Genomic DNA, 26,660 nt, shown 5'->3' with positions numbered 1-26,660 from the left:
GCAGTCGCTTAACCAACTGAGCCACCCAGGCGCCCCTCACAAGATCTTTTCTGATGTCTTTTCTATGCCATGCATAGATGAGCAAAGGATTTTGGGTGAGTTTAATAGGCAAATTTGGGGGTTCATGCCCACTACAGCTCTTTCTCAAACTTACTGGCTGATCTTCTCGTCCTAAACTCTATCTGCTGCTCCTTAAGCTAGTCCAGTAAGGCTGTAACCTTGTACCACTTGAACTGCACAGATGGGTGAATGCACTCAGGCAGAAAGCTACTAATTTGCCACTCTCCTCTGCAAAGCTTTGTCTCTCAAGGTAGTGTCCTGTGTTTCAGCTCTTTTGCCATCTTCTGAGATGGTTTCTATTTATTGCTTTTGACAAATAATTGTCTTTGTACTATAAAATATTGTGGAAATGAAAAATAGAATTTATTATTTATACAACAAAGCCAAACTTCTTACATTATGATACCATCAACTTAGGCTAGATTACTATTCTCTAAAGAGATGTTTAGTTCAGGCACACAAATATAATTATTTCATTTCAGATATAATTTTCAGAATTTTAAGGAAAACTCAAGTGCATGAAATCTGTACTTTTTCTAGCTAAATATTTGGTAGTAGCTGTCTACTTGGTTTTATAAATTGCTTTCATTTGGACGAATAGTAATATTTGACACCAAGGGTTTTTGCCTACCGTCTCCTTTATGCTTTCTTAGAAATAAGAATTAGAGAAAAAGATATCAAATCTTTGTCTCAAATATTTATGAGATTTGATTTGAGAGCAAGAGTTTTGAAAATCACTGAAAACAAATATCGAGATGTCGGTTCAAAACTAGAATAGCTCTTTAGTGACCCCTTTTATTCAAGACCCCAGGGTTTGAACGTAAAGCATGTTAGCCTCCATAGGCTTAATGCTTTTGGTGTTTCAGCAGCAAACTCCTAATTACGATGATTTCAGAGTTATAAAATTGTCTTAATAATGCTGTTGCCCTACCACAAATCTTAAGAACTAAACCTACATAGTAAATCCTTTTTTTTTTTTTTTTTTTTAAACAGGATCCATGTCTGACAAGTTTATCATCATCATCCCTTAAAGAAAGTCTTGGAGATTCCTTTTCACCAGGATCTGGGGGGAAAGCATCCGTAAAAGGTGGTTATATCAAAATATTACAGCTTAGTTTATGTGTGAACTCTATATTACTTAGAATCCTATCTGTAAAAGAAAGAATACATAGTTATAGGAATGACAGGTTTGTATTTGCCTCAGTTTTAATCCCAACTGTGCTATTTACTAACCATGTGATTTTAGATGCAGAACTAGACACAGTTCCAAGAGCAAAGTAACAAATCTCTCTGGCCCTGTATACTGATCTTTAAAATGGGGATCATAAGAGCAACCTACCCCACACAGTGGCTGTGAGAACTAAATGAGTTAACGATACATGTAAAGCACTGAGAACAGTACTACAGTAAGCACGCAGTAAGTGTGAGGGGTGAGTTGTCAATGTATTTCTTTCCTTAGTCCTAGGACTTATAGCTTAATGAGATCTATAGACTGATAATTTAGAGCTAAAACGCATCGCTGTTTCTAGGACTGAGATGTGTAACATTTATTAACTGCTTACTGTGTAGTATAATATTTGTCATTTTACAGATGAGAAAAACTGAAATGCAAAGATATTGGGAAACATACCCAAAGTCAGTGACAGAGCCATAATTTGAATCTTCGGCTCCACAGTCCTTGTTCTTTTTACTGAACGCATTGATTAGCAGCTCTAAAGAATCCATTACTGATACTTGGGAGTCATGAGTGCTCTCCAAATGAAAATGTCTAACTCTAATTAGAAAATTATTTTAAATCCCGCTTACTTCAAAACAAGTTTCAAAAATGGCTGTAATGAAAGCAGCAGAATTAAGACTTTGACAATAAAGATCCAAGGTTGGCCAGTAGGTGGCTCCTAGTAGTAACTGAAAGTTGGTGATGACTGATTTCTTTCTATCGAACATTCCAAAGTTGGGTAGACAGAATAATGGAAGCAGGTCTGTGATAGCAAAACTGAATCTTCTCATGCCAGAGCCTGAGACTGTCCCTTGGAGCACGAAAGGGAAGAGCAATAGGCGCACCTTTAATGCCTGTTACTAAAGGCAGGCCTCAGAGGCAACACTGCATCTCAGCAGGAATAAAACTGTCTAGAGGATGGCTTTATCCTGTGTGATGACTCTTCTGAAATTGCATGAATTCTGGGCTCTCCTGAACCTCTACAGCTTTACAACTGCGCCGCTTGTACCTATGGTAACAGAGATGTGTGCCTTCTGCTTACACAGCCTCTTGCTCCAGCTGAGAAACACAGGCTTTGAAGAGAATAGATAGTGCCGTCCTACTTAACTGGTTTATCGTCAGCAGGAGCTTTTGGTGTGTCTTTGGTTTAGGGTAGTTATTCCATTCTCTTTACTAATATGATGGTTTTTTCTAAGTATTAGGTATGTCAGATGTTTTAGTAGATTGAGTTTTTCTCTTTCATAGATCACTTTGGAGAAAAGTTTATTCAAGTTGATTATAATAGCTCTCCTTGTATTTTATTCTGCAAGACAAAGAGATTATAAACAATCCTCATTTAGTAGAAAGCAAATGAATCTGTTACCCACCGTATTAGTTCAGAAGAGAGTTTTAGTTTTGTGACTCTGTCTCAAAATAGATCAGAATGAAGAACTCCCTGAAAACCACATGAAATCAAATGAAAATGAAGAGAATTCATTTTTGATAGACTTTGTTACTACTCCAACTGAGAAATCCCAGGAAAGTCAAGTGATTACTGATGACCTTGAAGAAGAAAAGGAGAAAGCTGAACTGATTATGAATGACTTAACAGTTGATCCACCACTATTGAAATCTCAGAGTATCTTAATATCTACTGACACAACTGAATCTTCAAAGGTATTTATATGAAATTATACCTTTTATACTACAGCTTTAAACTCAAAATAGACCTTTTAAATATTTTATCTGCCACATTATGTACTTTTGAATCATCTGTGGAAAACTCATCTTTTGATAATAGTATATTGTTAGGTAGACAATAGAATCAGTAGAGTTTTACTTCGGGGAAGGTTTACAGTGAATATAAGTCAGTATTTCTTTAAAAATTATCAAAGGTATATGATCATAATATACTCTTAAATATCTCAGAAATACAAACTGTTAAGTGGGTAAGTTTCTATAGGTCTTCATGTTAAAAAATGCAGCTATCTGGAACAATTTCTGAGGCTTTGAATTAGTGAAAGTTACTCCTTTAGATATCATTTTTAAACATTTTACAAATTTTAAGGAAAATCTTTAAGAAATGTTTATCAGCATCTTGCTTGTTTAAATGGATGGACAAGATTATTACCAGAAACTTTATTATTATTATTATTATAATAACCTTGAGAACCACAGTTTCAGTGTGTAGGATTACTTGTCACCTAGCTATAATGTACCAGAATACTATATTTTTAAGATTTATGGTATAGCATTTTTAGTTTTTATTTCTCTTGAATTTAGTCTTTATTCCTTATAGCTATAGTTAGCTGGTAACTATGTATACTTACTATTGAGGAAGATAACAGTGCTAGTTGAAAACCTGTGGTTGAATAGGACTTGTATAATACAGAATATCAGTGCTTTGTGTTAAAATTTATGGGGAAGGTTCATTAAACCATGTTCCAGATATATTGTTCCTAACCACTTTCTTTAGGAAAAGTCACTCATGCCAAGTTAGTGATGTGCTTACATCTGTGGTCTCACTTCAATGCTAGCACCTGTCTGACTGTGTAAAGTAAAGAGGTTACTCCATAAAAAGAAAAAGGGTATTCTGGAACTTATAGACATGATCCTAGAAATGTCTAATAGAGGCGTTCTAAGTAACAACAGCCAATTTCTGTATAACAAGTAAGATCGTAACATTTCTTTTGATTGAATCCTTGGCTTTATCCATACTCCCTCCTGTGGGATCTTCCTCAAGTCTGAATCACATCACTCCCCTGCTAAAGTCTCTTGGTTGGATTGTCATCCGGAGAATAAAATGCAAACTCCTTCCCGCATCCTCAGGACCTCACGCGATTCTTCTCTGACCATATTCATCCACTCTCGCTGCCATTCACTGTGCTTCAGCGTCATTCACCTTTTTCTGCTTCTCAAAATCATCAAGCTCTTTCCCTTCTCAGGCTCTTAACATTCACTGCTTCTTTCTTTCCTCCCACGGACCTTCCTTCATGTGGCCCCTTTCTTCCCATCATTTGTCTTAGCGCTGCTGTCAAGACCTCGGGGAGGCCTTTCCTGGTCACTGTCATTAACATAACCCCTCACCCTAGTGACTGTCACTGGACCCTAGTTTATCTCCGTCGTGACTCACTTTCGATTTTGTGTTTCATGTCCGTCAACACTCTCTAAAATGTAGTATCCTTACGAGTTTCCAGAGGCTGCTGTACTTGACACATAGTAGATGCTTTAAGAACATTGATTCCCTGGCAGTTTGGCCTCTAAGCCTAACTGTGATAATTATGGTGAGTAATCCATCTATGGTATTTTCTCTTTAATAGAAAACCACTGAAGACAGAAATATGAAGAATAAAAAGTCAACAAATAATAGAGCATCCAGTGCATCTGGCAGGTAATAAAGCTATCATTATCCGAGTGTATGTTCCAATAAAGCTAGTTTTAATTTAACTTCTGTAAAGTGAATTTCATTTGGTATTATCTGACTTTCTTTAAATTCCCATCTCATGAATTGAATGAAGTAGTTACTTCATGATAAAACTCCTCAGTTGATCATATTCCTTTATGAAAAGGAGTTGATTAGAGGTTCTCTATACTCTACATGGTTCCTGGGATAGAGTTGCTTTCCTGTTTTTCCTCAAACAGCACATACACAGTAATAGAGCTGAAGTCCAGCATTATATTTCTCTATTAACTACCTTTGTCTCACACATGGAAACTGTACTTAAAACCTTGAGGTTCTATGGACTAAGTTGGCTTATTGAAATGATAAGACTCTATATTGCTTCATTCACACTGAGGATAATGAATGCCTTACTCATAAATGCTACTCAAAACCTTCTCAGTCTTTTAAATTACCATAAATCAAATAAAACAAGAGTCAGCAAACTTTAACTGTAAATTGCCAGTTAGTACATGTATTAGACTTTGTAGGCCGTACAGTCACTGTTGTAACTACTCAGTTCTGCTGGTGTAGCCGGGAAGCAGCTGTGGTGCAGAAACTTACGAAATAAACTGTACAAAACCAGATCATGGGCCATATTTTCCTGCCAACCCCTGAAATAGAGGATGTTATTCTAACTTTATATTTGGAGTTGTTTTTTGTAACAAAATGAGACAAGAGACTTAAAATCTGCTTTATTAATATTATTTTTTCCATGTAACTTGAGATGTAGTCCATTTTTCTTAAAAATGTTCTAATTATAAATATCTTGAAAGAGCAATCAGTTTGAAGCTCTTAGTAGACTAAGAAAAAACTATCATTTTCCTTTTTTATCATCACTTTCAAAGTACTTATAATTTATTAATTTACAATATAATTTAAAATATAGTAATTGCAAATTCTAATGAATTTTTCTTCTACCAAGTGCAACTGTAATATTTTATGTTGATTTATTTCGATCTTTTCAGGTTGATGACCTCTGAATTTTTAAAGAAATCTAGCTCTATAAGGAGACCTCCATCAACAACTACCTCTTCTCACTATTTAGGGACTTTGAAAGTCTTGGACCAAAAGCCTTCACAGAAACAGAATGTAGAGCCTGAAAGAGCAGACAGCATAAGGGCAGTTGTTTACCAGGTAAAAAGGAAAACATTTAACAAAAAATGAAGAACTGATCACGTAATAAGGTTACCTGTTTATCAAGGAATAAAACGACCCTGTCAGAAATGGTGGCTTAATACTTAATTTATTGGGAGAGATGTTCTTTTATAATACCTCAGCAACCCAAAGGTTTTTTTTATTAAATTTTTTCCTTCCAAGCTTTGCTTAACTGATTCATGGTTGTTTAAGAGAATACGCCATAGCAACTTATGAAAATACGATAAAAGGAAAAATACTGTTAAGGTCTATATGTGTTTTTATACTTTTTCTCCTTAAAATGTATATTGTTAAGAATAAAAAGAGTTTTAATTTTTTCCCGAGACTTTGCATTAAGCTTACACAGAAAAAGACTTTCCTGATTTTTTCATAGTTCCAAAAGAGGTCCTTTTTTTTTTTTTGTCTTGTTTGTTATACAAAATAGTACACTTTAGAAAATTGTACTTGTAAATTTCGGAGAAAAATGTTAACTTATGTAGCCATTATATTCAATCTTTGAAGTCTGTTGTTAAAACTAAGAAAGATAAGGTTTATTTTCTTAACTCATGCTCATCTTTATATATTAGAATATTATCAGAAAAAGAAAAATGATACTAGTTTATATAGAACTTCTAAATTTTGTGTTTTGCTCTTTTAAAATTTCTTGGGTGCCTCAGTGGCTCAGTTGGTTAAGTGTCTGCCTTCAGCTCAGGTCATGATCTCAGGGTCCTGGGATTGAGTCCCACATCAGGTTCCCTGCTCAGCAGGGAGTCTGCTTCTTCCTCTTCCTCTGCCCCTCTCCCCTGCTCCTGCTCTCTCTCTTTCTCTCTCCCCCTCACTCTCAAATAAATAAATAAAATCTTAAAATAAAATAAAATTTCTGTCAAATATTTCAGAAATGGATAAGAATTCTGATTCATTTGGGAAACTGAATATTACATACTTTTTTTTTTAAAGATTTTATTTATTTATTTTTTCGAGGGAGAGTGAGAGAGAGAGAGAGAGGCATCATGAGTGTGGGGAGGGGCAGAGGGGAGAAGCAGACCCCCCGCTGAGCAGGGAGCCTGATGTAGGACTGGATCCCAGGACCCTGGGATCATGACCTGAGCTGAAGGCAGACACTTAACCAACTGAGCCACCCAGGCATCCTGAATATTACATACTGTTTTTCTTGTTTTCACAGGAGTGGTTAGAAAAGAAAAATGTGTATTTACATGAAATGCACAGAATTAAAAGGATCGAAAGTGAAAACTTAAGGATCCAAAATGAACAGGTATTCTGAAATATAGAAGTGGAAAATATTCTGGGTTTTTAAGTCAGTAAAATATCTGAGTAACATTTCTAAATCCAGTCTTTTTTTAAATGGCAAAATAACATGTATATAAAAGAATTGATCACTGATTTTATTTCTCTGGTACTTCACACATTTTTAGTTTGATATAAATATAGCCATCTTACATAAAAACAGATGCTCAGAGATTGCTGGTTTTATATGTGTGGAATAGATTTGACACAACTGATTAGGAGCTTATTATTACTTGTGACCTCCTATTCACTCTTACTTTACTTTTCACTGTTAAAAATTGACTTCAATCTTATAGCTTAGCCAAGAACGTAAAGGGTCATCAGGTAGGAACCTCCAGTTTTCCTCTTCTCCACCTTGAATTTTATATGTATCCTTAAGACCAGCTCTTACCCGGGCTCTTGACCAGTATCCTTCCCACTCACTGTAGCTGACTCTTGTTTCAGTCTGGCCTGTACTTCGGTCTCTACCTCTAACTCCTGCCTGGGGGCCCAAACAGGCTTAGTTCCCTCCCGACTTCTAAACTAGAAGCCCTTCCCTCTGCCGCCAAGTACTAAATGGATTTAGAAGGAACCCCGGGTCCCCAGTGCCCGGGACTGCATGGAGCAGCCGTGCATGGGTGCGCCTGCGTCCCCATCAGCACCTCTGCGGCCTTAGATGGCTGTGCTCAGTGCCCAACACCTTCTCATGTCCTGTTCGCACCTCGCTGAGGTGGCTTGTACCTTTACTTCTAAAGCATGTTTTCTCTTTATAAGCCTTCATGTCATTTAGCGTTAAGCAATAAGACAAAGAATACTATGGGATTAGATGGCGGTAAGTCAAGTAATAACATTCTTACCGAATCCTCGCCTACATCTTTTCCGGTCTGGCACCCAGTTTCAACATTCAGGCTGCATTTATTTTTTAACAGGTTTATGCTTTGATGTCAGTCCAAACTCGGGTTCAAAGCAAAGATCCAGGGCTTCCTGCGTGACTTGGCAGGTTGACCTCACTCGGACTTACTTTATAAGCCTGGAACTTTCCTGATCTTTTTCTTGTAATGGAATGTTTTATTATGAGCATTTTGCAGTAGCACTCAGCCTATTATAGTTTATTTTGATAACATTTGTATAGTACGCTTCCAAAACAGAGTTCTTTCCCGTGAATAGCAGATCAATATCTGATAAATGATTTTAGAAAAGAACATTTTAAACTGCAATGAATAATTCCGATAACATTTTTTTTCTAAATCCACTTGTCCCAACCATTCTAAATAAGTTACCTGCTTTGAAAAACAATATCTAGAAAGGATGACTATGAAGGGAATTCAACACAATCTGTATGTGTGTGTCTGTATCTACCGCTGTCTGTCCGTCTGTTTATACACACACGTCTGTCTCTTATTTTTTTGAAATAGAAAAGAGCTGCTAAGAGAGAAGAAGCGTTAGCATCCTTTGAGGCCTGGAAGGCTATGAAAGAAAAGGAAGCAAAGAAAATAGCTGCCCAAAAAAGGCTTGAGGCAAAAAACAAGAAGAGAACAGAGGAAGAAAATGCCGTGAGAAAGGGAGAAGCGCTGCAGGTACTCAGTGGCTTGGCGTCCCAGCCTGCATCATGTCGCCTTCTCTGACTACTGTAGATTAGTGACGAGCTGTGGCTCTTCTTCCGTGATCACTTTCACAGTTAACAAGAAAATCGTTATGAACTTTTTCAGGCCTTTGAACGATGGAAGGAGAAAAAAATGGAATATCTTAGAGAGAAGAATAAGAAGGAGAGAGAATATGAAAGAGCAAAGAAGCAGAAAGAGGAGGAAACGATTGCTGAGAAAAGGAAAGATAACCTAACAGCCGTTGAGAAATGGTAATCCCAAAGGAGGGCTATTTTGGTAGATTTCAAGTGAATAACGCTTTAGGCTCTTAAAAAGATTATTTGCTTGAAACTTACTAACGCATCGCCATCTCATTATGGCAAGGATATATTAGGGAATCTTTATTATATCCTCCCCGTTAACCGTCCAGTGTTCTCTACTATCCTACATAGGAATGAAAAGAAGGACACTTTTTTCAAAGAAAAGGAGAAAGAGAAAATAAATGAGAAAAGAAGAGAAGAACTGAAAAGAGCAGAGAAAAAAGATAAAGATAAGCAAGCTATTGATGAATATGAAAAATGGCTGGTAGGTATTGTCTGTTAATGCTCTTGTGTCTTGTGAATGTACTTTACTCGTGACTTTTCCATCCATTTCCATCCAATTTTCTTTGTCTCTGCCTACTGACCATTTTTACCTGAAGCTGCGTTGTGGAATCCGTTCTCTCCACATGTCTGTCATTTTGTCTTTGATTTACTCATTTCTGTTGACTCTTTTACTATTCCCTCAAGCACTCAGACTTAAAACTTCAGGCATAATGTTCTCCCTTATCTGCATCCTGACATGCAGTCACTTACCAATCACACCTGTTCTTCCTTTGCAACGATTCTTACGTCTAAAATCATGGAGAGGGTGCCTGGGGGCTCAGTCATTAAGCGTCTGCCTTCGGCTCAGGTCATGATCCCAGGGTCCTGGGATTGAGCCCCGCATCGGGCTCCCTGCTCGGCGGGAAGCCTGCTTCTCCCTCTCCCACTCCCCCTGCTTGTGTTCCCTCTCACGCTGTGTGTGTCTCTCTCTTTCCACAGTTTGGCTATTGTGGACATTGCTGCTATGAACATTGGGGTGCATATGGCCCTTCTTTTCACTACATCTGTGTCTTTGGGGTAAATACCCAGGAGTGCAATTGCTGGGTCATAGGGTAGCTCTATTTTTAAATTTTTGAGGAACCTCCACACTGTTTTCCAAAGTGGCTGTACCAACTTGCATTATAAATATGCATGTTTATCATTTTTTGACCAAGTAAGGCATTCATATGAATAAGTACTTTATACATGAGTAGGTGACACATTCGTATGAGTGGTTAGCACATCCCATGTTGCGGCAATCAAAACGTGTAAAATTGCTCCACTGGCTTTAGGATCCAGTTGAGTTTCTTTCCAGTAGGAATTCTTGTCAAACCTATTTTGAATTCACATCAATCTGCTAGTTAAAAGTACTGTCCAGTGTATTTTTTTTTTTTTAGATTTTATTTATTTATTTGACAGAGAGAGACACAGCGAGAGAGGGAACGCAAGCAGGGGGAGTGGGAGAGGGAGAAGCAGGCTTCCCGCGGAGCAGGGAGCCCGATGTGGGATTGGATCCCAGGACCCTGGGAGCATGAGCCGAGCTGGAGGGAGATGCTCAACCGAGTGAACCACCCAGGCGTCCCTGTCCAGGGTATTCTGTGGTTGTATTTCTCTGGTTAGGACTGAACTTGAGCAGCCTTTCATTTGTATAAGGGTCATTTGTAATTTTGTTTGTAAATTGTTAATTCATAGACTTTGCACATTTTTCTCTTGGTCTTTTTCTTGATTTTTAGAAGCTTGTTTATATACCAGGGCAATTAGCCTGTCATTTCTGGTAGGAGTTACAACTACTTTTTTCCCATTGCTTTGTTGGTCTCTCAACTTTGCATATCGTATTTTATGCCATGAAAATTTTTATTTTATTTTCTGGTGTCAAATTTATCAGTCTTTTGGGTTCTGATTTTCAAGTGTAGTTGAAAAAAACTTTCTTTATAACTCGAGGTTAAATGAAATGCTCCCATTTTCCTTCTAGTAACATTATGACTTAATATCTTCGCATTTTAACATTTGATTCGCTTGTAATTTACCTCGATAATACTGAGATACATGATTTGGACTTTATTTTTTCCAAACTCACCTCCTATGAAATAGCCTATCTTTTACCCATTGATTTGAGGTACTGCCTTTGTTATATGATACCTTCTCAGATTTTAGGGACTGTTTCTTGACTTTCTGTTCTGTGGTCAATCTCAGATCTCATGGTACATGTTCCAGTACCATACTGTTTCATTATCAGGGCTTTATATATTTTCATATCTGGTTTGTTTAATCTTTCTTCATAGCTCTTCTTTCAAAGTATTTCTGACTGTTACTGTTTACTTTTTCACATCAACTTTAGAGCAAGCAGTAGCTAGAGAGGCATGCAGGACACAAAGCAGGCTATTTAAGATAGGATAAAAAGATGAAGCACTTAGGAATAAACTTAAGAAATGTGCAAGACCACTATGAAGAAAATTTTAGAGCACTTCCACAGGACCCAAATAAAGACTTGAGAACATGGATCAAAACTGCTCTTGGATAGAAACACTCAGTCTTATAATGATGTTATAGATGTCAGTGCTCCCTGAAGTAATTTACAAATTTAATGTAATCCTAATAAAAATACCAACAGAATTTCTTCTTGCTTACGTATTGATTTTAGTGCTGCTTTATGCTAATTCCTTGCAGAAAAACAGTAAGAAAATAAAGTGATCAAAATTGGTTGGATGGTTTGAATGAGGAAGGTAGTGTTTCATGATGACTTCCTTAAACTCTTAAAGAGTGCTTGCTTCTAAGAAAAATTAAACTCTTCTTCTATCAAGGAAGCATACCAACTGTGCCAGATCACTCAGGGCAACTAAATGTACATGTTTTTCAGTTTTATTTTCACATACTCTTGAAGATGGAATAGAATTTTCTTAATGACTAAGTCACCGTGAGGTACATTATGTTTATTACAGTATTTAGTCACTTTCTTATTCTAATCAGCCCTCTGGAGAACAAAAACTCATCAATCAAAGATGAAAATGAAAATAACTTGTTTTGATATGTAGTATAATCTTGACAAATATAATGCTACTTATAAAAACATCCAATCACAATATGTTACAGATCTAGTCCCCCAAATTACCAATTTCTTATTGCAATTTATTTGCAAAAAGAATGGAAAAATACCCCACATGGAAGTCTAAGAACTTCAATTTTCTTTTTCTTTTTTTTTTAATTTTATTATGTTATGTTAGTCACCATACAATACATCCTTAGTTTTTGATGTAGTGATCCACGATCCATTGTTTTCATAGAACACCCAGTGCTCCATGCAGTACGTGCCCTCCTTAATACGCATCACTGGGCTAACCAATCCCCCCTCCCCCCTCCCCTCTAAAACCCTGTTTGTTTCTCAGGTCCATAGTCTCTCATGGTTCATCTCTCCCTCCAATTCCCCCCCCCCCATTTTTCCCTTCCTTCTCCTAATGTCCTCCATGCTATTCCTTATGTTCCACAAATAAGTGAAACCATATGATAATTGACTTTCTCTGCTTGACTTATTTCACTTAGCATAATCTCCTCCAGCCCCATCCATGTTGATGTAAAAGTTGGTATTCATCCTTTCTGATGGCTGACTAATATTCCATTGTATATATGGACCACATCTTCTTTATCCATTCATCTATTGAAGGGCATCTCGGCTCTTTCCACAGTTTGGCTATTGCGGACATGGCTGCTATGAACATTGGGGTGCATATGGCCCTTCTTTTCACTACATCTGTGTCTTTGGGGTAAATACCCAGGAGTGCAATTGCTGGGTCATAGGGTAGCTCTCTTGTTAATTTTTTGAGGAACCTCCACACTGTTTTCCAAAGTGGCTGTACCAACTTGCATTCCCACCAACAGTGTAAGAGGGTTCCCCTTTCTCCACAACCTCTCCAACATTTGTTGTTTCTTTCCCTGTCCATTTTTGCCATTCTAACTGGTGTAAGGTGGTATCTCAGTGTGGTTTTGATTTGGATTTCCCTGATGGCTAATGATGATGAACATTTTTTCATGTCTCTGTTAGCCATTTGTATGTCTTCTTCAGAGAAGTGTCTTTTCATATCTTCTGCCCACTTTTTGACTTGATTATTTGTTTTTTGGGTATTGAGTTTGAGAAGTTCTTTATAGATCTTGGATACCAGCCCTTTATCTGTAGTGTCATTTGCAAATATCTTCTCCCATTCTGTGGGTTGCCTCTTTGTTTTGTTGACTGTTTCCTTTGCTGTGCAGAAGCTTTTTATCTTGATGAAGTCCCAAAAGTTCATTTTTGCTTTTGTTTCACTAGCTTTTGAGATGTATCTTGAAGTTGCTGTGGCCGATGTCAGATAGGTTACTGCCTATGTTCTCCTCTAGGATTTTGATGGATTCCTGTCTCACATTGAGGTCTTTCATCCACTTTGAGTTTATCTTTGTGAATGGTGTTAGAGAACGGTCGAGTTTCATTCTTCTGCATGTGGCTGTCCAATTTTCCCAGCACCATTTACTGAAGAGACTGTCTTTTTTCCATTGCATGTTTTTTCCTGCTTTGTCAAAGATTATTTGACCATAGAGTTGAGGGTCCATATCTGGGTTCTCTATTCTGTTCCATTGGTCTATATATCTGTTTTTGTGCCAGTACCATGCTGTCTTGGTGATCACAGCTTTGTAATATAGCTTGAAATCGGGCAACGTGATGCCCCCAGCTTTGTTTTTCTTTTTTAACATTTCCCTGGTGATTCGGGGTCTTTTCTGATTCCATACAAATTTTAGGATTGTTTGTTCCAGCACTTTGAAAAATGTCATTGGAATTTTGATTGGGATGGCATTGAAGGTATAGATTGCTCTGGGTAGCATAGACATTTTAACAATGTTTATTCTTCCAATCCATGAGCATGGGATATTTTTCCATCTTTTTGTGTCTTCTTCAATTTCTTTCATGAGTGTTTTGTAGTTCCTAGAGTATAGATCCTTTACCTCTTTGGTTAGGTTTATTCCGAGGTATCTTACGGTTTTTGGTGCTATTGTAAATGGAATCGTTTCTCTAATTTCTCTTTCTACAGTTGTGTTGTTAGTGTGTAAGAAAGCAACTGATTTCTGTGCATTGATTTTGTATCCTGCCACATTACTGAATTGCTGGACGAGTTCTAGTAATTTGGGGGTGGAGTCTTTTGGGTTTTCCACATAAAGTATCATGTCGTCTGCAAAAAGAGAGAGTTTGACTTCTTCTTTGCCAATTTGAATACCTTTTATTTCTTTTTGTTGTCTGATTGCTGTTGCTAGGACTTCTAGTACTATGTTGAACAACAGTGGTGAGAGTGGGCACCCTTGACGTGTTCCTGATCTTAAGGGAAAGTCTCTCAGCTTTTCCCCATTGAGGATGATATTTGCTGTGGGTTTTTCATAGATGGATTTTATGAGCTTGAGGAATGTTCCCTCTATCCCTATACTCTGGAGAGTTTTAATCAGGAAAGGATGCTGTATTTTGTCAAATGCTTTTTCTGCATCAATTGAGAGGACCATATGGTTCTTCTCCCTCCTCTTATTAATGTGTTCTATCACATTGATTGATTTGCGAATGTTGAACCACCCTTGCATCCCGGGGATAAATCCCACTTGGTCGTGGTGGATGATCCTTTTAATGTATTGTTGGATCCTATTAGCTAGGATTTTGTTGAGGATTTTGGAATCCATATTCATCAGGGATATCGGTCTGAAATTCTCCTTTTTGATGGGGTCTTTGCCTGGTTTGGGGATTAAGGTAATGCTGGCCTCATAGAATGAGTTTGGAAGTTTTCCTTCTGTTTCTATTTTTTGAAACAGCTTCAGGAGAATAGGTATTATTTCTTCTTTGAATGTTTGGTAGAATTCCCCAGGGAATCCATCAGGTCCTGGACTCTTGTTTTTTGGGAGGTTTTTGATCACTGCTTCAATCTCGTTACTGGTTATTGGCCTATTCAGGTTGTCAATTTCTTCCTGTTTCAGTCTTGGCAGCTTATAGGTTTCCAGGAAGGCCTCCATTTCATCCAGATTGCTCAGTTTATTGGCATATAGTTGTTGATAATAATTTCTAATAATTGTTTCTATTTCCTTGGTGTTAGTCGTGATCTCTCCCCTTTCATTCATAATTTTATTAATTTGGGTCCTTTCTCTTTTCTTTTGGATAAGTCTGGCCAGTGGTTTATCGATTTTATTAATTCTTTCAAAGAACCAACTTCTAGTTTCATTGGTCTGATCTACTGTGTTTCTGGTTTCTAATTCATTGATTTCTGCTCTAATTTTAATTATTTCTCTTCTAATGCATGGCTTAGGCGTCATTTGTTGCTTTTTCTCTAGTTCTTTAAGGTGTAGAGATAGTTGGTGAATTCGGGATTTTTCTATTTTTTTGAGTGAGGCTTGGATGGCTATGTATTTCCCCCTTAGGACCGCCTTTGCAGTATCCCATAGGTTTTGGACCGATGTGTTTTCGTTCTCATTGATTTCCATGAATTGTTTAAGTTCTTCTTTGATTTCCTGGTTGACCCAAACATTCTTGAGCAGAGTGGTGTTTAGCTTCCAAGTGTTTGAATTTCTGCCAAATTTTTTCTTGTGATTGAGTTCCAGTTTTAGAGCATTGTGGTCTGAGAATATGCAGGGAATAATCTCAATCTTTTGGTATCGGTTGAGACCTGATTTGTGACCCAGTATATGGTCTATTCTGGAGAAAGTTCCATGTGTGCTCGAGAAGAATGAGTATTCTGTTGTTTTAGGGTGGAATGTTCTGTAAATATCTATGAGGTCCATCTGGTCCAATGTATCATTCAAAGCTCTTGTTTCCTTGTTGATTTTCTGCTTAGATGATCTGTCCATTGCTGAGAGTGGAGTATTGAGGTCTCCTACAATTAACGTATTGTTATCAATATGACTCTTTATTTTGGTTAACAGTTGGCTTATATAGATGGCTGCTCCCAGTTGGGGGCATAGATATTTACAATTGTTAGATCTTCTTGTTGGATAGACCCTTTAAGAATCATATAGTGTCCTTCTGTGTCTCTTATTACAGACTTTAGTTTAAAATCTAATTTGTCTGATATAAGAATTCCTACCCCAGCTTTCTTTTGAGGTCTGCTGGCATGGAAGATGGATCTCCATCCCTTCCCTTTCAGTCTGGTTGTATCTTTAGGTTCAAAATGAGTCTCTTGTAGACAGCATATGGATGGGTCCTGTCTTTTTAACCAATCTGCAACCCTGTGCCGTTTTATGGGAGCGTTTAGGCCATTCACGTTGAGAGTGATTATTGAAAGATATGAATTAATTGTCATCATGTTGCCTGTGAAGACGTTGTTTTTATAGATTGTCCCTGTAAATTTCTGTTGTATATCATTCTTGGGGTCTTTCTCCTTTTATAGAACCCCCCTTAATATTTCTTGCAGGGCCGGCTTAGTGGTCACATATTCTTTCAGCTTCTGCCGGTCGTGGAAGCTCTGTATCTCTTCATCCATTCTAAATGAAAGCCTTGCTAGATAAAGTATTCTTGGCTGCATGTTCTTCTCATTTAGTACCCTGAATATGTCTTGCCAGGCCTTTCTGGCTTGCCAGGTCTCTGTGGATAGGTCTGACGTTATTCTGATGTTCCTCCCTCTGTACGTAAGGAATCTCTTCCCCCTAACTGCCCTTAAGATGGTTTCCTTGGTTCTAAGATTTGCAAGTTTTACTATTACATGCCGGGGTGTTGGCCTGTTTTCCTTGATCTTAGGAGGGGTCCTCTCTGCCTCTAGGACTCGAGTGTTTGTTTCATTCCCCAGATTAGGGAAGTTCTCAGCTACGATTTGCTCAAATACATCTTCTAGCCCTCTCTCTCTCTCCACTCCCTCCGGGATTCCAATTATTCTGACATTGGAACACTTCATGGTGTCACTTATTTCTCTGATTCTGTTTTCATGGATTCTGAGTTGTTTTTCCCTGGCCTCCTTTTTTCCCTTTTTATCTATTATATTGTCTTCCAGGTCGCTTATTCTCTCTTCTGTCTCAGTTACCCTAGCTGTTAGATTATCTAGAGTGGATTGGATCTCATTGATAGCATTTTTAAGTTCTGCCAATTCACCTTTTATTTCTGCCCTTAGAGACTCTATGTTGCCATTAATTGATTTCTCCATTCTAGCCATTGTCTTCACAATTGCTAGCCTGAATTCCATCTCCGACATCTTGGTTATATCTGCATCCATTTGTAAATCTGCAGCATAAGTCATAATCTCTGAGTCTTTTCTGTTTTGGGGGCTCCTCCTCCTAGTCATTCTGTTGATGGGTGTTTGAGGGAATGTATAGAGTCCAAATTATTGACCAGAACCCAAGCAAGATGCACCTGTTTTCTTGGGACCTTAGGGTTGCTGGCCTCTTGTTTTCCCAGCCTGTCGGGAGGGGCCTGCCGTGCTGTTACTCAGGCAACCCTGTTTGGGCGGAGTTGCCCTGCACCCCTGTGGCGGGGGATGGGCTCAGTGGGAATCAGTCTTTGGGGCTTTTGTTCTCTGGTGCCTTTCCCTGGTGGCTTTCCGCATCTCTTCCACGAGTCAGAGCAGAAGAGACCGTTTCCAACCCTCTACCTCAGAGCAGAGAGATCGCAGTCTGTTCTTCAGTGAGTTCTCCAGGCCACACTATCTCTGTTTCTGTCCGTGCTGCTATAAACTGCAGCGTCCTGGGTTATGCGCCCCTCCGCAGCGCCCCCAGTCCTGCCTCCAGGTCGGGGCACCTCTCTGCCCTTTGTGCTTCTAAAACTGCCAGCCGCTCCCAGTTCGCTCACGCGACTCCACTGCTCCGGGTTTCTGCCCCGGGGGCTACAGTTCACCGGTGTGACCCTGGCGCTCTGGGTTTCCCTCTGGGGGGCTGCAGTTTGTGTGCGCGCGACTCCGTCGCCCCGGGTTTCCGTCCGGGGGGCTGCAGTTCGCGTGCGCGCAACCCTGCTGCGGCTCTGGGTTTCTGTTCTGGGGACTGCCCTAAAGTCCTTTCCCCGCCGCTACCGGTCTGCGAGTCTGTGCCCCGTCCTCAGCGCACGAGGCTGTCACTCACCGGCGGTGTAGGATCCCCATGGCCAGGCACCCTCCCGCTGCCGTTTATCCTCCGATATCTGCCTGCGGAATCACGGCTCCCCACTTCGTACCTCAAAACCAACCGCCTGCGATACTCTGTTTGTAGAGATCCAGATCTTCTTACATCTCAGGCTGGTTTCGTGGGTGCTCAGAGTGGTCTGGTAGATATCCAGCTCAATTCCGGGGACCAGCTGAAATAGGGTCTCCTACTCCTCCACCATCTTTCCTAAGAACTTCAATTTTAATGTAAAGTTACATCTCAAAATTTTTTATAAAAATCTAGCTTGAGTAGTGAGCATTGGATTGGTTATTGTTTTAGATGAAAGTTAGAGCCAAAGATCAGTAAGACTCTCTTCTTCATGCTGGTTCCCAGATTAATTAATAGTTACCATTAATAAGAAAATGAGTAAAAAATTCACACTCCAACAGTCAATACTCAGAAGGACTGTTTAACGAGGTTCTTTTGATTATTCCAGATAGCCTTATTGATCATCTTAATTAATATTAAGGTTGATAATTAGTTGCTTATTTCCTATTCTGACTTTCTTAGCCCCTACTAGTAAGAGCAAACTTGTTTCATGTTTCCCTCTCTCTCCCCATGTTAAATGGAATGGACAAAAAGAGGTTTGTTCAGTCAGTTTCTGTGGACACAGCCTAGTCATTGCTTTTCTGCTCCCTAGTTGGAGGGTCTGCCTCTCTCTAATATATCAAATAATTGACAGTGACCCAATTACAGTTTTTTGGTTTTGGGGGGGGTTTTTTGTTTTGTTTTTCTCAATTAGGATTCTGAAAGGAGATTCCCTCTTTGCTTCAGTAGGAGTAGCAAGCATTGGAGGAAAATGTTAAGACAGAAAATAGGAATTTCATACCTCTCTTCATTCCTTTTGTTCTATGTAAATAATTGTATGCTGATGGAAACCTTGCGTTATGGTATTCTCCTTGTGACACCTCTCAATTCCATACATATGCTGGTGAAAGAATCATAGACACCTCATAATTTACCAAAATGCTGTCCCTCCCAAGCCATCCAGCCCGCAGAGGCAACATTGTCTAAGGGTTCCTGGATACTGTTGCTCTTTGAGAAAATCACCAATATAAGGAAACCACCAAACTTTATAGTGTTAGCAGAGACTTGGAGAAATGAAGAGACAATCTGAGCTGCAGGATGAAAAGAGCAAGTACTGCTAACATTTCAAGCATTCCTGGATTAATGTTTAAATTTCATAGTAATCCTCGCATAGTCATTTCTTTGAAGGGAGTGTGTGCAGGGAAACAAAATGGTTCTAAAATTCATCCAGTATAATAAAAATGTGAGAATATGGATGATAATATTGTCAAAATAAGATGAAGTGTAGGACTGTTTCCATCAAGCAGTAAAATATAAATTTACCATTCCACTCTCCCATGAACCAGCATTCTTCTCTCCTGGATTATTCCTATCACTTTCCAAAATGTATAATTCTTAATTCCTCATTTGCCTCCAGATGTGGCTCCACATTTCACTGCTCTTTTTTTTAATAGCTAAACTTCTACAATTTTTATTTACACTTCTTGGTTCTCCATACCCTTTTCACCTCAGCACACTCCGGACTTGTCTCTTTCACCATCACTATACTGAAACTACGCTTGGAAAGTTAGTTTTGCCAAACCATCTAGCCATCCAGTTGTGTTGTTTTCTGCTACATTCCCCAGACCTCTCAAACATTCTGCGTGGTCGCTTTCCCCTTGTGGCAACTGTCTTCTCCCCTGGGTGCCCTGCTCCCCTGGTGTCTCTCATTTCTCTGCCTTCCTCCTCAGTGTCACTGTTGACTTCTCTTAACCTGTGTTCCAGATGTTACCGTGGCCTGCAGGCCCCACAGCACCTCACTCACCTGCCTTTTTTTTCTCATCTGGTACCCTCTCCTGTCTTCCGCTCAGTTTGAGTCGTGCTGGCTCACGCTGGCTCTCTCGTTTCCTCTCACATCTCATGTGTCTCCCACATGTCGGAGCCCTCACACATACTGTTCGCTCTGCTTGGATGCTCTCTCCTCAGTGCCTCTCACAAGGGGCTTCTCTTACCCGTTGTCTCACTTTGAAGTGACTTTCCCTGAATCCACTTTTCTTTGAACGTAAGTACTCCCTTTTATTCTTTAACAATCACAACAACTTTTTTATATGTTCCATAGAAATTCTCACCATTTGAAATGATCTGTTGTTTATTTAATTGTTTATTAACTATCCGTTTTGAAAATCCCCCGAGGGACAAGGACCGAATCTGTGTGTTTGGATTTTAGAATCACTTTATGCATGGTCTCCAGTATGTATACTGCTTGACCTACAGTAGGATCTCAGTGCTTAACAGTTGAATGAATGAACACAAATCAAAGCAGTGTAATACCAGTAAAATAATAGGCCCCCCCCCCCCCGGATCTCTCAGAACCTGTTACAAGTAAAGATGTGCCATATAATAAAGTGACACCAATTAATAGATGCAAGGAAACTATAACTTGGGTTATTTGTGTGACATTTGGGCATGAAATCACTTCAAAGAAACAGCAATAGAAACTTCAAAAGCACCTAAGCGTTAAATATAAAATGCCAAACAATAGAAGAACTGAAAGAAAATAAGACACTATCAAGTCTTACAGGGATAAGATGCTTTTCTAAACCGAGAAGTGCTATAGAAATAACAAAGGAAAACATGAACAGATATTGAATTTAAAATCATTAATGCATTAACATAAAAAGTCAGTGTAGGTGCTGCTTGGAGGGTGGATTCCTACAGCTGCTTTGGAAAATAAATCATTTCCCAGCAAAGTTGAACATATTAATACCCTAGAAAACCAACAGTTTCACTCCTAGGTATATACATGGAGAGAAAATCTTGTAAGTACAAGGAAACAAACAGGGATTTTTATAGTATTGTCTTTACATGGAGAAAAAAATCATCATGTTTTCAATTACAACAAAAATAGGTTAACAAATGGTGATAAGTTGACATGCTGGAATTCTATGAATATTCTATGGAATATCAATGAACTAGAGCTATAATTCACATAGGTGGATCTTAGAGATATTAAGATGAATAAAAAAGGAAGTTGCAAAAAATATATAGCGTGTTACCTTTTACTCTAATAAAAACATGCAAAACAAAATTACTTGTTTTGGGATTAATAACATTTATAATACAAGTATGAAGAGATGCACTGGAATGCTAAGCATCAAATTGAGAGTAATGGTTACCTCAGTGGGGTGGAGAGGAAGCAGTGTGATGAAGGAATGAACACAGACCTTCAAAAGTATTGGTCGTTTTTTGTTTTTTTTTCATAAGGCAGATGGGCATACAGGTTTTGATTACATTATTGTTTAAACAATTGTCTTGGCTGAAATATTAATATTTCTTAATTTTTTTTTTGCTAAAAAGGACTAAAATTAATGTAGATAAAATGTTGGCTTTGCAAAGATAATATTTATCATATGAAAATATAAAATTGCCAAACATTAAAAGCATTGATACCCATATAGTTAGATGAGCCAGATAATTGAGCAAAAAAATTCACAAAAAGGCTAAAGAAATAAAAATGTGCTCAAGCTTAATAATAAAGAAGCAAAGAAACATGAGACTTAATTTTCAACTATTTATAAAAATTTTTAAGTATCCCTGCTGTCATGGCATATTCAACCTTTGCACCCAGTAAATTTAGTTCTGAGAATCTGTTCTCAGAAAGACATCACTAACTTCTCATAATTATACTCTTTGAGTTATAGAATTATAGGTCTTTTTTTCCCATTTTTCATAATTTTGTTTAAATATTATCACTTTTAATATGAAAAAATAAGTGATCAAGTGGTGTATTAATACCTGTTGGTAGTATACTTATAAATGAGCAATATTCTCAGCCACTATTCCTTTATAACCAGTTAAATAGGAAGTGACATTTTAATGTCTTATAATAGATTACTTTGTTCTTTAGCAAGCAACTTGATTTGAAAATAGTGCTCATATATGTATATAAATTTATAGTTTTCTATTTTTTTTTAGGAAAAGAAAGAAAGGCAGGAAAGAATTGAACGAAAACAAAAGAAACGTCATTCCTTTCTTGAAAATGAGGCACTTCCTCCCTGGAGCCCTCCAAGCAGAACTGTGTTCTCAAAAGTGTTTTGATGATTCTCATTTTTACATTATTTAGTTATTTATCAGTTCACCATTTTAGCCACTATTTATTCAATTAGTTATAGTTAGAAGAGTCTATTTTAATTAAATGCCAGCCATTTCCACTGACAATGGAAAAGATGCTTTGGAGTTTAATCAGTGAAATGATTGAAAGCATTTTTTTGGACTGTAGGTAAACTGCCTCAAATGAGAAAGTAGTAATCAGATTGCTCTTACCATTCTAATGACTCTTTATCATGTCCTCACAGTCCTCACAATCAGATGATCCATGGTCACTTTCTCTAAGCTGTGCATGGTATTTAAGTGTGTTTATTCCCCAGAATGAAAAGGAAGCCATCTAGGTACTATAATCATTGAAATAATTGAATCTGAATGAGTGTGCATCGATTCAGGTTTTAAAAGGAATTGTCGCTGGGTGTGTGTGTGTGTGTGTGTATTTTTTTCCTCCCAAAACTGATCTTAAGCTCGAGCAGTTGCACTTAAACTGTGCAAGTTAGAGTTTCAGTCAGTTGAGGCAGTAGTTCAGTAGAACTCAGATCATCAAGGCATTTTGTTTAAAAAGTTTGCCTTATGTTTTAATATGAGTTTTATCTGTCCCAGACCTTAACGTGACAATCATAGGCACTTTATAATGAGTAGACCTCTGAAATGTGTCTTCTAGATTCTATCTCACTTTATTATTTCAGTGGTACCAAAAAAAAATATCCATTTCTTGGTAGTGAATATACTTATACAGTAGTTATGGAAATTCCATAAGAGCTCAAGGTCATTATCACTGTTAATAATTTTTTCCAGACTAAAGCCATAAAGGTGATAAAGGCAATTTTTGATCTCTTAGCTTTTTCCAGAGTCTTATAGCTTATATTTAGAAGACAGCTGTATAGGAAGACAATTTGTGGAAAATGCCCAAAGAATCTTTATTTACTTATTTGATCACTGCATATCTTTATATTAATTGAACTTGTACTTGAACTGCTCAGCTAGTTTATCACAGACCAAATGTATGCTCTCAGAGCTGAAATACTACTTTAGCCAATGATGCCATGCAATGATGGATGAGAATAAATAATTACTATTTATTAAGCACCTAATGTGTGCCCTCTGCTGGATCTTTACAAATGTCACTTCTTATCTTTACAACAGTTATTCAATGTAGGTGTTATTTTGCAGATAAAAAATACTGAGACTCGGAGAAATAACTTGCCATACATTTAGCATGTGACAGAATTGGAATTAGAATTAAGTCTTTCTCCCTCCAGAATCAATATGCTCATTTTTATGCTCTATATTATATCAACTTTACAAACACATTTTACCTCTCAGATCTTAATATCATGTATTGTTATCTGGAGATTATCTTTCCTTTAAGAAATATCTGTTATTAGAGATGGTGAACTTTATTAGATCTATGAAATGAAAGAAGTTTCCATAATATTTAAAGGTTTAGTCAAATGCCTTGTACCTACTGTTAGAATGTCAGGAAAGCCAGCAGGTTGTGGAACATAGGCTTTAAGATAGTCACTCAGGACGTTTCACTCAGAGGCTTAACCTTGCTGCGGTGTGTGTGCAAGATAAGGAAGATATCACGGATCACTTCCTATGATCACATCAGTGCTACAGATAAATTTGTTTTAAATTTATAAACAAAACTAGAAGCCTTTTTATACTGCCAGGAACTAGGAGCATACTTCATGAACTTGAAACTGTTACCATCAACGTGTACTATCAACATGGGATTTAGCTCCTTTCATTTTCACCAAATATATATATGGTGCCTACCAGAATGAATCGTTGTTTCTGGTATCGAATTAGCTATTCAGAGCTAGAAAGGTATTTGCAAATTCCAGGAAAGTAAAAGGAAGAAAGATCAGGGACATGAGATCATAAATGTATGTGTCATAAATATCATATTAAATATTTGCTTAAACTTCCCAATTATTTTCTTCTTCATTATCATATTTAGTAGCTTGCCATTATCGTTTCTTAGTTGTTGTGAGCATTGAATGAAATGAGTAATTAAAGCATATGGCATTGTTTACATTTATTGCCTATCAAGAGCCCTGCATTTCCCCACTTCATGTATGTGAGAAGAAAGTTAACATAGGCACGGTTCATAATGGTTATTTGACATACATTTTTAGCATACAAGAAGAAATCTCCGCTTTCCTGGCTAGTCTAGCACTCAAAGGAGAATACAGAGGTGACCTATCTTAGGGAGTTCCTAAAAAGAAATCTAAATACTAATTTCTTAGCACTGCTTGTGAAGTAGGATCAAAAGAGAAATTGAGGTGTTCGCAGAAGACCCAGCAAGTCGTTTCCCTCAAAAGGGGAAGTTTGTCTTACTATGATAAATAATATATTATTTCCAGTTTACAGCGACCCATGCTGGTCAGCTATCTAGTTGAATGAAATCCTGTCTTCTCCTGCAGCAGAAATAAAGCTGAATTTTAGGAGCTGGGTGAAAGTAAAGTACTATTTACTTTCTGAGATCCGAAGAGGCGAATCAAGCCTGGTAATATTCTCTTGAATGTATTTATCTGTGTAAGGGGTATGAGTTCCCCATATGTCCTTAAAAGTATCAAATATCAATATACATATTTGCTCATCAAGTTTTCATTAATTTATAATAAGAGGGAATTCAAATTCAAATTAAGGACACTAAAAGCCTATAGGTTTTCAGATGAAACTTCTAGTTTTGTAAATTGTATTGATCCCTTGAATGCCAACACTTCAAAGTAAAGAAAATAAGAATTTAATGAATATTTTAAGACATTACTGAAAAGAATTTCCCGAGAAATTGACTTATCAGTACAAAAAATAAAATTTTAGACACAATGTATTTTCCATAGCAACCCAGAAAGTAGTGTTACATAAATAAAGAGAAACTATATGGCATTTTGGATCAGAAGGAAGAGGCAGTTTTCTTAAAGAAGATAAGAAGTATTCAGGGATAACAGTTTTTCAGTGGTTTGTATCATATCATGTTTTGAAAATGTTAGTGGTTCATTTATTGTTTTAATAGTATTGAAACCGATATTTTTCACTGTTGCCAAAGCAGTAGCTGATAATAGTTAAGTGTCCACAGTGGTATTACCTTAGAGTGATAAAACTGCATCTGGAAGGGTTTTTAATACTTTAATAAAACTGGCCCAAACCCTATTTCCAAGGTGAACAAGACTACTCTGACTTGTCCAAGCCCATACCACTAACCATAAGAATCCGGAGTTAGAGATCAGGTGTCCAGTTTTCTAGTTGTAATCTGCCCACCATTCCACAATTTTGAGAATCTGGTAAAACTTTTCACGCTAACTTTTGTAACCATGGTCATTTTCAACTTGGTTCATTGTGATCCTCTCAGATGGTCCCTTATTCTTCCAGTGCCTTCTCCATTACTCCACCAGATCAAGGCTCTTTGGGCACCTACACTACTACTTCCTGGGTGGGGGAGGACTGAAGTTTCTCAAGCCCTGAGTCACAGGTGAAGATACAGTGGAAAAAAGGAATTTCGCAAAATGGGAGAAATTGCATGTTACTCAAAGTAGTTCCCAAGAATAAACTAGTACAGAAAACAAATTTTCCTGATGTCATCTTGGCTCTAATTTCAGTAGTGCTATATTAACAGGTATTTAGACCCATATGCTTCCATGCTACACAAAGCAAAGATATTATCAATTGCCCTGCTTCCTAGGTACATTGGCTGACAGAATAATGAATGCTATGTAAATGCTTAACTGAACACTTCCCTGAATTCTTTTTGCTTCAAAATTTTATGTGATTTGATTATTTTGAAACATGTTACATGTAACCGTATAATGTTAACTAAATTATTGGTATTAAATTAAGATGTTGTTTTAAGAATTACTTGAGGAGATGTATTTAATGTCTGCTGCTTAGTAGCATACTTCATGTTGTGCTGAATTAAAGTTAACCATTCAAGATTTATTTTATTGGGTGACATTATTTCTTGATTGTGCCAAATTTCATTTCATAACTTTGGAAAATGTGGTATGAGTTTTATCTGTGGGCTAACGATGAAATAATCATTGCATTTTGCAGCAACATGGTTGGATCTAGAGAGTATAATGCTAAGGGAAATAAGCCAGTCAGAGAAAGACAAATACCATATGATTTCACTCATATGTAGAATTTAAGAAACAAAAGAAAGAAAGAAAATCCACCTCTTAACTATAGAGAATAGAGGGTGACCAGAGGGTAGGTGGGTGGGGGATGGGTGAAATAGGTGAAGGGGATGAAGAGCACACTTGTCATGATGAGCACTGAGAAGTGTATAGAATTGTGGAGTCACTATTTTGTACACCTGAAATTAACAGAACACTGTATGCTAAGTACACCAGAATTTTTTTAAAAAGTTGAAATAATCATATTATGCTGATATGCCTTTTACTAGAAATGACTGAAAAATTTTTTTAAATGACTGAAAATTTGGATATAAACCTTTCTTTTACTTGAAATACTACACAAATTACAAAAGTAATGCAATTATAAAATTATCAAATAGTTAAAAAGTGCAAATAGCAAAAATAACCCACATTCCCATCTCCCCAAAATAATCATAGTTAACGTATTTTGTACTCTTCCAGCTTTTAATTTCCAGTGCATTTTTTCCTGTAGTTGGA

General features: G+C 37.5%; 1 protein-coding gene across 2 annotated transcripts in view; it reads left to right on the top strand.

The window, feature by feature from the left end:
* MAP9 (microtubule associated protein 9) overlaps positions 1 to 26,013 on the top strand; it is a 37,731-nt gene extending 11,718 nt beyond the window's left edge. For both annotated transcript variants that reach the window (XM_032413047.1, XM_032413048.1), the window contains exons 6-14: positions 1,054 to 1,147; positions 2,694 to 2,932; positions 4,576 to 4,646; positions 5,663 to 5,831; positions 7,015 to 7,104; positions 8,531 to 8,692; positions 8,825 to 8,970; positions 9,151 to 9,283; positions 21,892 to 26,013. In XM_032413047.1, the coding sequence (XP_032268938.1) occupies positions 1,054 to 1,147; positions 2,694 to 2,932; positions 4,576 to 4,646; positions 5,663 to 5,831; positions 7,015 to 7,104; positions 8,531 to 8,692; positions 8,825 to 8,970; positions 9,151 to 9,283; positions 21,892 to 22,014 (1,227 nt within the window). In that variant the 3' untranslated portion in view covers positions 22,015 to 26,013. The remainder of the gene's footprint in view (positions 1 to 1,053; positions 1,148 to 2,693; positions 2,933 to 4,575; positions 4,647 to 5,662; positions 5,832 to 7,014; positions 7,105 to 8,530; positions 8,693 to 8,824; positions 8,971 to 9,150; positions 9,284 to 21,891) is intronic.
* Positions 26,014 to 26,660: the final 647 nt, after the last annotated feature.

Source organism: Phoca vitulina, unplaced genomic scaffold (assembly GCF_004348235.1).
Source record: "Phoca vitulina isolate PV1807 unplaced genomic scaffold, GSC_HSeal_1.0 scaffold14, whole genome shotgun sequence".
NCBI lineage: Eukaryota > Metazoa > Chordata > Mammalia > Carnivora > Phocidae > Phoca > Phoca vitulina.
The sequence above is the reverse complement of the archived record's forward strand: the minus strand, read 5'-3'. Positions and strand labels throughout refer to the sequence as shown.